At 40.0% G+C, this 13,322-nt stretch overlaps 1 protein-coding gene across 2 annotated transcripts in view; it reads right to left on the reverse strand.

Moving 5' to 3' along the window:
- Positions 1 to 1,116: 1,116 nt before the first annotated feature.
- plxdc2b (plexin domain containing 2b) overlaps positions 1,117 to 13,322 on the reverse strand; it is a 106,163-nt gene continuing 93,957 nt past the window's right edge. The window contains exons 12-14 of one of the 2 annotated variants that reach the window (XM_005448936.4): positions 12,219 to 12,257; positions 7,089 to 7,255; positions 1,117 to 6,314 (exon numbers count right to left, since the gene is read on the reverse strand). In XM_005448936.4, coding sequence (XP_005448993.1) covers positions 6,195 to 6,314; positions 7,089 to 7,255; positions 12,219 to 12,257 — 326 coding nt within the window. In that variant the 3' untranslated portion in view covers positions 1,117 to 6,194. The remainder of the gene's footprint in view (positions 6,315 to 7,088; positions 7,256 to 12,218; positions 12,258 to 13,322) is intronic. The other variant, XM_025910114.1, reaches the window with a different exon arrangement.

The following is a 13,322-nucleotide window of genomic DNA, read 5'->3' on the forward strand; positions in this document are numbered from 1 at the left end:
TTTTGAAAATCTTCTTCAGGTTCCAAATTTGTTTGATCAGTGTTACATGTCCAAACTATTATAAAGAACTTCCATATATAGAACTATAAGCTATATTCCCAAGTGTTAGAAAATTTGGACCCAGAAGGAAAAGTTGGCTAGAAGATGAGCCTAATGTCAAAATGTTTGTAGGAGAAATGAAGACCTTTCATTTGCTATAACTTCTTTTCATCAGCCACCTATCACACATGAAGTCAGTGAAGCTCACTTCTGACAGATGAAGGCAATACTGTGGTGAGTTGTTCAGGATATCCTTATCTGTTTTGGCAGTGCTGCTGGTGTTAGCATCTGTTAGCAGCTACTAGCCAGAGTTAGCCTCAGCTTTTGTTAGGTGGTGTTAGTGAAATTGTCTTTTAAGTGGATATAACATTGTTGCACAGGTAGTGAATAAACTCTGATATGATGTGAGAATGTAATCAAACTGGTTACAAAGGGGAATGTGTTATTTTTAGGATACTGGAGCCTGAGATTAGCTGGCATAATGTTAGCTTATAACCAGCTGTTTAACATTCCGAAGACGGGAGTGTTGTATGTCTAAACTGCTGATAATAAGCAGCTGTGATAATATCTGGAATAAATAAGTATGTTTATGCATGTTTTCATGTGTTAGAGCCCCGACTTCACTTCGAGAGATGAGGCAAGAGGTTGCCATTGTATTCAAGATGGTGGGTCAACATGGCAACTTCCACAAACCAGTTTATGAGACCCCATTAGCTTCTTGGAAGACGTAATTACACACTAATCAATGTATATTTATGAGTAAAATATTATTTTTTTTCTATTACACAAACTAAAAAAGAAATAACTGACTACACCTTTAAATGTGTTTTTAAGTCTTGTACTTAAATTAAGGGCTCACAAATGTTGGAAAAATTAATGCAAATCCAAAAAGTACTAATTTTGAATCTATGTTCTGCGACGGTCTGTAACTATAAAATTTCTGCACAACTTCATTAAATATACTAAAGACATGGTAGTATATTTATACTAGTATAGTAGAATCAAAAAGAAGGTGGACATCCATGCTTAAACAAAAGAAACATAATTTGGTGTACCATGCAAAGAAACAGACATGTGACTGTTTTTACCAACATTTTTTTATTATTTCAAATGTAATCAAAACGACAGTAGTTACAGAAATTACAGACAGCTATGATACTTTATGATTTCGAGTCTTATTGTTTGCTATGAAAGTGTCATGATAAGATAAAACCAACGTCACAGCTGGAAGAAAACTCCAATTCTTGTATCTTTATGTTGAGCTCCTGGAACATTTGCTGAATCTGTGACTCAGTATCATTTAATCCAACTCATAAGAGAGCAAAGAAAACAGCAGTAACCAATCCCAATGACACAACTGTGCTGCTTTTGTTAAAAGTGGCAGTGAAAGCCATTAGTCAGGTCCAGTGAAGCAAGTGAAGACTTTGCTGCTAGAAAACCCAGTTTCCACTATCAGAGCATTGCCAGAGTTTGACAATTATTGTACTTGTGTGGCAAATGTCCCATAATATTTCACAATCTCATTATTTTACAACACATAGTACTTAAAATAAGATGAGGCTGCCTCATTTTAGGACAATGGACTACAGCTTACACCTGTGGCTGCGCACATCTTCTCTCATGACATCTTTTTTTACCGATCTGACTTGTGTACAATAGTGCTCCTCAAAATATAATAACTGTAATCTTCTAGGATAACATTTTTTCCATCTGGCAATGCTGCGTGACTGAAGTGTTTTCAGCTTTTGTAAATGTGTTCAGTGCAAACAAATGTGACCTCCGGTCACGTTCTCGGACTGCATTTTCACAGCAGTCGTAAAAACACTTGCAGTTTCAGGTGGCACTGTACGATAAATGGATGATTTGATCACTTTCAAAGAGCATTTCTCCACAGGGATCGATCTACCGGTACTAAAAAAAAAAAAAAATGGACCTGGAGGTGTGGAGAAGCCATTGGCTCACAATTGTTAGAGAAATACTGTTGCGATGCATGTCACGAACCACGACACAGCTGCATAGCTCCACTGACTGAATGACTAGTGTATAGAGTGACACAGGCTAACATGACTCAGAGCCATAGAAAATATAAAAGGCAGACATAGCTTCCAGCTGTGAAAAGTGAAGCCAACTGTACCATGAAAGAAGTTTATGGGGAAACTACACTCACCTCCCTTGCTTTGTGACCTCAGTATACACTTTACTTTCAGCTGCTCCCTTATTAATGGCCATGTTTAAAGCTCTACACTAAGTAAATTAATTACTTTATTTGCTCAGTTGCTAGTTTCAGGTAATAGGACATAAATTCCATATTGTAAATTATGATCATTTTAAACACAACAAGGAAGGATTATTTAGGATGTCCTCATTGGCTAACAACATAAGGACGTTCCCAGCTGTGGAACTTTTAAGCTTTTGTGTGTCCCGAATAAGGAGTTTGATAACAAGTGGCTAATTTTAGTAGTCATAAAGTTAAAGTCATGTGACCACGATATAGTTCATGTAGTTAAGATTTTACGCCATGTGTGACTCTTTGAAAATCATAAATATCTTTCTGAACACACTAAAGTGTTAAAAAAGTGTTACTTCCCACAAAACCCCAAGGACAAATCTGGGTGATGCTAATTTGGCAGTTTAAACTTTTCTTTGCTTGATAGTGAAAATGACTTTTAAAGTCTTTTAAGCTGAACCTCATCATTGGGCTTGAATTTGCTTGGCCTGATTTTAACAGTTGGAGTCTATTAATCAGAGCTGACGTTCACCTGAAATCACTTAACATGGACAGTAGAGTCGTCTTATTTTTTTTACTTAAATGGGGCCAGAATAACGCTGCATGATTTCTGCTCATGTGGCTTCGCATCAGCTTGATGAATTAGTCCACTGATTGTCTTGTCCAAACTCCTTGGAGAAAAGATTTGTCTCCATGTGAGTGTGTGACTTGAACTGCCCACTCTGTACATGTGCTTGAAACTTGCTTGTAACTAAGACCTTAACTAAACTGAATAATTTAAAAAGATTTTTACTGCACTTGAACAATGTGTTTTTTCCAAGGACACAGGACAAAGTGGTGGCAACTTCACCACCTGAGATTTTAGTATTGTTTAAAAAACCCCAATACAACCCATTTCAGAATGACAGGAAAAATCTAAACTGTTGCTAAACTTTGCTAATATAAGTTCACTGAATTAAAATATTCCCAACACACGTTATAAAATGTAAGAGAATGTATTGATTCGAAACAGGCCCCTATGCTTTCCGTGTAGATTAACATGTATTTTAACCAAACAGGCAAAGTAGTGGTTCCTCTAAAATGAACAAAGCAACTAAAACACAAAGGTTGGTTGCTTAAGTACGCTTACTACTGTTGTAATTGTATGTTTAGTTGTGTACCTGCTTACACGTTGTGACTACGCTGGTACTAGCAGACTGCCACATTTGTTTGATTGAACTTTGTTAAAAGCCTTACTAACCTTTTGGAGAAAGTGAGTGAATGTATAACACAGGTATCACTGTGCTGACTGGGGTTGTTGATATATCATATCGATATCAAGCCTAAACTCTTCTTCCAGGGCTCGTTTGTTAGCTGATGATGCAAACTTGAAATTAGTAGGTTAGTTAGATAGGCATACTGTTAATTTCTAATGACTGACATTTTACCTCTTGTAATTCGGGTTATTCAGCGAAAGGCTACTAAGAGACACTGGCAGTAGAACTCTTTAAATGTACTGATAATCCAAAGCTTAAGCTTTACTGTGCATGGAATTGTAAAAAGTTACTGGACAGTTGCTAATCAGGGATGTCTAATTTTTATGACATCAAAAATACTTGCACAGCATCACTTTAATCCATAGACTGTACACAAAGGATGGATGTAGCTTCCTGGTTTGAAAAGTGACATCAGTTTGGAGCGAAAACCTGCAATTTCTTTTCATGTCCAGCAGAGGTCGACTCCTCTGCTTGGAAAACAAAACAAAACCTTCGTGTGTAGAGGTCTACGGGAAACTGCCCTTGGGCGTCGTTGATCTCTTACCTCAAACCATTTTCATGGCCTTAGCTGATAGTTTCAAATCTTATTGAATATAACATAACGAAGGTACTACTGCTGCTCCCTCATTTCCAAGGTAGATCTGCATATTTGATTTGGCTGGATGCTTTTCCTGATGAAACCTTCTCACTTATCCAGGTTTGGGGCCAACGGAAGGAATACAGTAGCTTGTAAAGCCTGGAGGTGGATTTAATGGCTCCTCCCCTCTTGAACTGGCTAGTTATTCATATATAAGGCTTGTTTAATCGCTACATCATTGAGCCGCCTGAATAAAGAATGACATAATATTTTTTTTAAATTGAGGGTTGAGGCATATGATCAGGAATTTGCTAACCAATGAGTGATGTCACAGTGGCTACTTCCATCTTTTGTGTACAGTCTGTACTTTAACCAACTAAACCTGCATATCCTGCCTAATGAGAGGTATGGAGTCTGTGGGGGGAGGTTGAGGTAAATACATGTGACTGAAATTCTGATTAGTCTTTGGTCTCAATGTCAACAAAGTGTAAATAAAAATAATTCAGATGATTGGAGTTCTTATGCGTTTTCACCATAGAAATTAACAGATGTAATATTGCACATTTTATTATTCAGTAAAACTCCAGGATTTTGAGCTCTAGTTTGTATAAATGAGTCTACAATCATTGGTGTAAAACATGATTTTCTCTTGAAATGAGTGAATTGTTGTGACAGCAATGACTAGAACAATATTCACATTTAAGTAAAAAAGTAGAGAAAAAAAGGCCACTCATAAAAAATAAGAAAAGAAGAGTCTCATCACTGCTATACTGCAAATGTTTGCCATGAGTTACCTGAATCTGCAAATGTTTTGGCCTTGGTATATACATTACTACGGTGACATGACAGCTATTAAATGTGGACACAGAACTGGTTACGCTTGGCAACAACTGGAAAATAAACCGACACTGTAAAAATGAATCAAATCTCCAATCAGACCAGTGTGTTTTCTGGCTCAAGCAAACTGTATCCAGATACTTCTAAGTAAAATCAATAAGAGCCAGCTCAAATATATGCAGCCATATAGCAGGTGGATATCCAATCACTACTGTATACTGTCTTCTGTATTCACACACGAGAATCACTTACACTCCAGAAAATATATTCACACTCACAAGCGCCTGTCTTGTAATTTTGCATTAGTACCACATGTCGAATGAGAGAAAAAAAAAGAAGAAGTGCAAACTCTACTCAGGGACGAAATGGCACGGCAGTAAAGAAATCAATGCAAAAGGGAAGGATAGTGTCCATCACCCATTTAAAAAAAACAACAACAAAAACCCCCCACCTTATACTTCATTTTCACAAAATGAAACCAGCTCCCAAAAATCACAAACTAATTCAACACCCATGCCGAATGTTCAGAGCTTTACTCCCAGCTGTGATCGATCGAGTTCAGCTTGCGTCATATCACGCAGCCACAGCCTCTCTGTGCAGAGTGGACTGTGGAAAAGTCAATTAAGCCTGCTATGGTATTGAAAAGCAATACCGACGGTCTGTACAGATAAATGCGCCAACCCCTGTGAAAACATAGAGAAAGGAAAAGGAAAAGAAGGAAAAACCTGATGGATATGCAAAGGCCTATAATGTGTAACCCCCATGGACAATAAAGTGGACATCTTTGTTCACACACTCTGTATTGATTCTGAAAATATATATTGTATAATTCACCCTGCTCCCCAACCCAACCAGACACACGGCTATCAGTCAAGCTGTACAGTCCCACCATGGCAACGCGATAGCAGTCGTAAAAACGCTTAACGAATGCAGAGTCGATGACGTCTGCGCTGTTCCCTCCCTCTGCCCCCGGCAGCTCAGCTCCTTGCTAACGGGAGCTGAACAGTGGGTATGTCTGGGGATAGTCTTCAGGGGTGTCTCGCTTTCTCATGTCACCGGTTACTGTATCCAGTCTCATCTAGCGCTCAATGGGCCGATTGTACAGTCTTAACGAGTCATTGTGTACACTGAGCTCCTCCACCGATAAGTGCATCCTGGAGGTTCCAGGTCAGAAGTCCCCGTGGAGCAGGAGAGAGGAGGGCTAGCACAGGAGGGAGGCTGCGGAGGGGAGGTAGGGATGTGGATGCCCCCTCCTCCCTCAGCACTGCTCGGACTCGATGAAGCCCTCCTTCTCCTGGCCCACTGGCTCCACCTCCGCATAGGCTGGGTGACCCGACCCCCGGCGAAACTTCATGGCAGGCCACCTGCTCGGACGTCTCTACAGGAGAGAAGTTAAAGATTGAAGGTCAGAGGCAACAAATATGGCCAGGGTTAAAGGTTAGGGTTGCTGTGTAGTGCAGTCACCTAAAGCCCTTTTATTTCAGTGTCTAACTTGACATCTATACAGCGTATGGTGCCCCGCACCTAAGACCCCATTGGTCGCTAGCATATTTCCATGGTTACCTGTAGTTTGCATGAAAGATGGTGACTTACTTGTCACCTAACAGTGGAGAAGCAGTAAAAATTGAAAGAGTGCAACACAAACCAGAAATGGATATTGTTTGCTTTCAAAGTAAAATCAACTTTAACTTTGAAAGAAAGTGTTTCTGGTTTGCTTACTGTTTGCAGCCATTAGGTGTCATACAAACCATGGCCAACAATGGTCATCTGCTTGGATCCGTTGCACCACTATATACGTCTTTGTGACTAATTTCACCCTTGTGAGTCCCACTAGCCTCCAGAAACCACTCACCAACCAGTCACTGAATGCACACTAGCAAAACATATATTATACTTCACTTTCAAATGATGGCTGTCTGCATTTTTCGGAAATTAGATATATTCAGCTTATTGAGAACACCTATGAATGTTAGCCGGTTTCATTCTCATAACCAGAATTAATAAACCTCTCCATAGCAAAAAAACAATAACACAGGAAAATATAATAAGTAATTTATGTCAAGGTGTAAGACTGACAATCAGCCCTCTGATGTCAGAAACACTACGCCGAGATCAAGGATGAACTTTCTTTCCCGCTGGTGCTGCTGCTCACCTCAATAAGGAAGAGGCTGGCTGCAGAGGTCGGGTGATGGTAGATGTAGACTGTGATCAGCACGCCTGCAATCATGATAAGCATCACCAGCAAGATGCCCAGGATCAAACCAGTGTGAAGAGGATGAGTGCCTTTCACCCTGTCTACAGCACTGTCAGCTGGCATCACTGGAAAACAAAACAAGAAGTCATTATGTTGTCACACACGCATTCTGTTTGCTATTTCAGATTGTTAAGCACCGCTGGTTTAATTATCACTTTGTGCCACATGCTTAAAGCAAGTGTTATATTTTCTCTGGTTTTGTTGCAGTTTTGTTGTCGACCAGCAGGGGACACTCATTATTCATCAATACGCTCCTTTCCTGCTTGTGCCGATATGCCTTAAAGTTCAGCTTTCGCTCCGTGTCACCACACTAGGAAAAAGGCATTTCATTTTAAAACCTAACAAATGCACCGCTCTCATTCAGCCATGCACGTCTGATTCATTTTCAGTGACTCTAAAAGTATTTGTTGAATGGTTAAAGGACATTTCTTTCACTTGGAGAACAAATTCAAGGTTCACTGTGCAACTGGGTCTTTAGTAGTCTCTGGCACGATTGTTCTGAAGGCTTTTTAGGCATTCAAGAGCAGTTCTCCCATAAGTGCGAGTAAGAGTTAATCCCGCACCAAGGTTAGCAGTGTCTGGTCCTGATGGGAGGAAGAGGAAGGTCTATAGCTGCTGATAAAGTCCTATTATAGCCTTAAGTCGTGGCACTGCAAACCGAAGAGGCTGTAAGTAGCGACTACATAAGAGATCGGTCCTTCAGCTGGTCTTGGAAGTCAGCGCTAGTCTGTAAAGCACTTTATCAGATTTATATTTGAACCTCAAAGTCGACCCAGCAGGTGTTTTGAGAGTTCTTTTGAAGATGATCACAGCAGCCTGTAAACCTACTGGGAAATCTCAGTTTTCATCTTTGGGGGCACAATTTCACAAAACACACACAGACAAAAATACAAAAACTGAGAGAACTTCCTCTGCAATTTGTCAGAGGGAAGAATACACAGAATAATGTCAGAAAATACAAACAGTGTCCCAGCAGAGAACATAACCCAGCAAGGATTCTGCCTTCATGTTGTACCTCATCTCACACAGATTTATAGCAGGTTCAGACCACGTGTACTCACAAAGCTTTTTTTTTCCTCCTTCTGTGCCACCCTGGCAACCTCTCCAGGGCTCCTCCCCGGCTTTAATTAGCAGCAATACCCACCACTCGGCCTGTCAGCCAAGCAGCCTCTCCCCTGGCTCTCTGCCTCATTGATTTCCGGCGTACTCGGGTTGTAATCAAATCTGTGCAATGTGTGTGGGAATTCACTGTTAATGTGTTTGTCTGTGTAGACATTATGTGCCCACCATAACTGGGAATGAAAAATAAAAACAACAAATGGATAATTTGCTGTGCTGAAACAAAACAACTGATGGTCAGCAATGCTGACAACCCAACTGTGTCCATCGTTCGTCCATCAGCTATGAAGGCAGTGAGTCGGGATTCTTGCTTGACATCCTTGCTTTTGCGCTTAATGTAGTAAACACACGATCTGAGCATGCTCTGTTTTTCTCAGAGACAAGACACTTTCCCATGCGTTTGTCTGCTGGAGCTGCACAGAGCCATCTCCTGCTTCAGCTGGAAGCCCAAACGATGCGACAAGCTGTTAGTTGGGGGTGTTGGAAGGTTAGCGGGGGGCATGTGGCTAAGCGGAGATGTAGGCACAATGAGAAATCAAAAGCCTAGCAGCTAAAAACCAGCAGAATGCAAGCAGAGAGTGTCCGACCCCTGGAGGAGCCCAGCGCTCTGGCACAGACAGTTTCATCTGGACTCTTCTGAGTCTAAGCCAATAAGACAGCAGCGAAGGCCTCAAAATATCACATACACTGGGTGATAGTGGTCTGGTGAAACAAGCAAAATTTTCTGTGTGAATTCCAGGCTCATTGCAGCCATGTGTCCAATAACAGATGTATTATGTGAAAAGTGGAGCTGGACAAGACTTTAAAGACTGTGGAAAAACTGTGGAAACATGCAAAAAAAAACCCCACATTTATATGTTTTACTGAGGCAAAAACTGTAGTCATACTTAAACACCTTAATAGTGCACAACTGACATAATCAAAGCACCTAAAGCATTGCCTTGATGCATGCTCAATCATCCAGGTAAGTAAATCCCAAAAGGTTGATTCTGTTCATCTGGACATCCAGATGCATCTAGATTTCAATGAAATGTTTCTCCCATTGAAAACCTTACGTCCAGAAGAACAAATCAACCATTTGGGGCACATAAAGTATTTTTTCATCACTGTTTTCAGAATCATACACATTAAAATGAATTTACTGGACCATAAACTGTTGATGATTTTAATTACCTCTATAATGCCAGACAGCTTGATCTATACCATACTTTGAAACTGTTTGCTCAAAATATGCATATATAGATGAAACTTTTGGCTAACCTACTAATAAACAGCTGAAGTAGCTAGCTAAAACTGAGAATAAAAACTTGGAAATCACTGGCTAGCTGTTAAAATAATTATCTGGCAGTCTGGGAAACAGTTTCTATTGATCAATAATACATGGAGAGTATTATGAAGTAGGAACTAAAAGAGGACAAATTACTGAAAGCCATAACTGTAACCATAACTGATAATGATAAGCTGAAAATCGACCTTATCCAGGCTCAAATGAACATCTTTAAAGATGAGAGGTGGTGCTGGCGGAGGAGTTTTTGAGCCTGTCTGACTGGATACTTTGGTGGGAGTATGAAATGACGGCTGGGAACCAGTGTTGTCTACAAAACAACCACAAAATATCAAGTTTGCAAAAAAAAAGAATTCTTGAATGCTCTTATTTTTATCACAGAAAGAGCTTACATTGATGTAACTTCGGTTATAGAAATACTTCAGTTTACTGACACCAGAGCCAGCATGGCTTAAAATACATAAGTAATTTATATATTTATGAAAATACAGTATATGAATACTGTAATGGTGGGAGTATTTAACACTGCAGCACAATACAGTTGGATAGTGACAAAGTGGTAGGTGTACAGCACACAAATTCATTCCTCATTAGCTTTGTCCTTATGACTGCTAGGACCTGAGCACTAATGGACGACAGAGCTCTTAGACAGCAATAAAATACATTAGAGATTTTGAGAGAGGACAAATGAGACCAGAGGAAACCGAGCCAATCTGTTCATTTTCAGCTCCACATTAGTGCCACGGTTGGCACATGGGAGTACAACTGTTCTCTCACTTGGCTAATGGGTTTCAGGAAACCAACAACACAAACTGAGCAGACCTATAATTCAGCCTTTTTGTACATAGGAGTTGGGGAGCAGTAGCGCTGAGAAGCAGCTCCTGAAAAAAGGGCGGCTCGCTCCTGTTGTTTCTTATCTTGGCTCTTATTGGAGCTGTAATCACCTCAGCATTTCCTGTCACCGTCAAGGTCAGACCAAACCAGGCTGAGTCAAACATGCTGGATCACCCAGACAAACTGACAGGAAGCAGGCTGATTAAATACAACCGAGTCGTTATAATAGCAATACAATCACTACAGGGGAAAAGCCAATATAATTTCTCGCTTTTTATGTTTCAGTCCTTTCCTCACAATTTAGCTTCACCTTGAATAACACCACTGCCAGGTATGCAACGATAAAGGGTAGATGCATGAAAAAATATGCAAAGAGATATCATCGCAGCACCAGGCGCCAGCACAAGAGTGCTCAAGTGATGGGAAACATGCAGCGTTTGTGTAATGAAAGTGTGATAGAAGCCGTGGATTTCCAATTCCTTTCGAGCAGGAAATGAAACATTTGAGAGGCTATCTCCGAAAACTGATGGAGTTCAAAGTCATTTCAGGAGTTTGGATGTTTTTTTTTCCTCCCCCCCACACACATAATACCAACTAAAACACATTGAAAGAAAAAACTGCTGTTTTCCTGACAACAGTGTCAAATTAGATCTGACATTTTAGGGTAATCACTGTGAAAAACGCCACAACCTCAATCTAACATTATAGTATCTTTAACGTTAGCTGATTCCTCTGAATCCCCAAAAGTCTAATTTGAATGTTTTGAGTTTGCTTGTACCACTATAAATGTTCATGGTTTATGTACATTTTATGCTGAGGGCATTGTTCTCATGTTTTTATCTCATATCATTAGAACATTTTACACAGGATCAGAAAATTCTGCTTTAGCAGTCAGTAGACGTCACTGTTTGCAAAAAGCAGCTGGACTTATAATACTGTGGCTCTAAGACAATAATGATGGTGAATTAACTTTAACATCGTAGCTCCTCACTTGATAAAACAGCAGCTGCAAGTTATGAATAATCCCATTTCTTAGTATTTATGAGACAATATGAGCAAATGAATAGCCAAACAGGAGTCACTTGTGTTGTTGCACTGATGCATGTGGGTTTTTTGCAGTTTCTTGACGTTGGGGTAAATCTGCTGGGACGTCCACTCGTGGGAAGATTGGCAGCTGCCTTGAAGGTTTTCCACTTGTGAATAATCTTCTTTGGAAATTGCCACAGATTAACAGGCAGCAGCAATTGCCTCGTTAAGATCATTTCTGACGTCTTTCCTCCTTGGCACTGTGTTAACACACACCTGAATGCTCCAGACCAGCAAACTGACAAAGCAATACGAGTTAAGCAAAGCAATTTTTCACACATTTCTCCTGCATTTTGGCCTAAATTATGTTAAATAAATAATGACAGTGTAATGTTTTGAATCTCCCCTTAAAATTAATAGTGGCTCAACTTTCTTTTTCACATGATGCTAAATAAATCCAACTGGGCCTAAGGGCTTACTGCCTCTATCTCTGTTGCTTTTACTCGCATTGGTCCAGACACCATAATTGATCGCTGGGACCCACAGAGGACAGTAAAGCATTACAGTCAGCTGCTGGATAAAGTTTATCAACTGACTGAGCCACATGTCCCCCAAAAGATAAAAAAGCAATCAGGGACAGATGCCTCAGCGGTAAAGTCAAACCAGGAGACAGAGAAACAAACAATAATAAAAACAACAGGAAGCAGCAGCGGCTTAGCCTCAACAGTTATCGGATGGCACAGAAGTGAAAATCGGGGACCTACCCTGGTTGTCTCTGAGATGCAGAGCGATCTTGGTGTCATCTGTGAGGAGGCAAAGACAGAAAGAACCACGAGCGTCAGACACAATGATCAATATTTCTCTTTGTTGTTTGTTTCTGACAACATAAACAACTCGCTGATGGTCCCAAATGAGCCGAAGCTTCTTTCATTAGCGATCCATCTTCTTTTACTATATTTAACGTCCTATTAAAAATGAATGCTGTGAATATAATGGTTCAGCATTCGTAATTCGGCACATAAAAGCAATCTGGGGTTAACTATACATGTGAAATATGGAAATGTAGCATGACCCAGTTCTCCTCGAAGGGTAGCAGCCATTTACACACACCATAGGATTCACATTATGCAAATTTGACCCACACATCACACAGATGCATTTCACCGGATGATTTAATTCGAAAGGATTTCAGTTTTTAAAAGGAGCAATGCAAGTGCATTTTAGTGACTGAAATGAATCATTAAAAGATATTGTTCTCTAAGTGGCTGCACGTCGCACAGCAGAGTTAGGGCTGTGAATTTGATATTACCGTTTCAGTGCGAGGAAGCCAACAAAGCAATTACCTGCTCTTCTTTCACAGAAATGTCTATTTAGGTGAAGGCGTATAGACTATAAATGACCCAGAACCACTTAAAATGCGCTGTTTTTTGTAATCTATACATGCTGCACATTTGCCCAGAGAATATTAAAATCATTTAATTGGTCCTAATTTCCCCTTGTTCTCACTCCACAGTGTATTTTGGTAGCTAGATTTTAGTTTTACTTCCTGTATTTGTCCTTTCATTTTCCTTGCCCGGATTACTTTCACCTGTGTTGGAAATCATTTTGATAAAACATTAAAGTCTATGGGAAAAGGAGAGAGCTAGCAGACACATCTTTTTATAGAATAGGGGACAAACTGATTTAATGTTAAATAAGTATGAGGTGTTTAAGGCTTAAAAAGGTGGAGAAAAACATCAACAAATAACCTGACCTGGTAAGACATAAGGCCTTTTTTTCATGACTTTAATACTACTGGAGGTTGTACATGCAGTGGAAGGTGTGAAATAAATTGCTTTTACAACTATCCCTAGTGCCGTGTAGCTATC

The sequence above is a fragment of the Oreochromis niloticus genome, linkage group LG9, assembly GCF_001858045.2.
Source record: "Oreochromis niloticus isolate F11D_XX linkage group LG9, O_niloticus_UMD_NMBU, whole genome shotgun sequence".
Classification (NCBI taxonomy): domain Eukaryota; kingdom Metazoa; phylum Chordata; class Actinopteri; order Cichliformes; family Cichlidae; genus Oreochromis; species Oreochromis niloticus.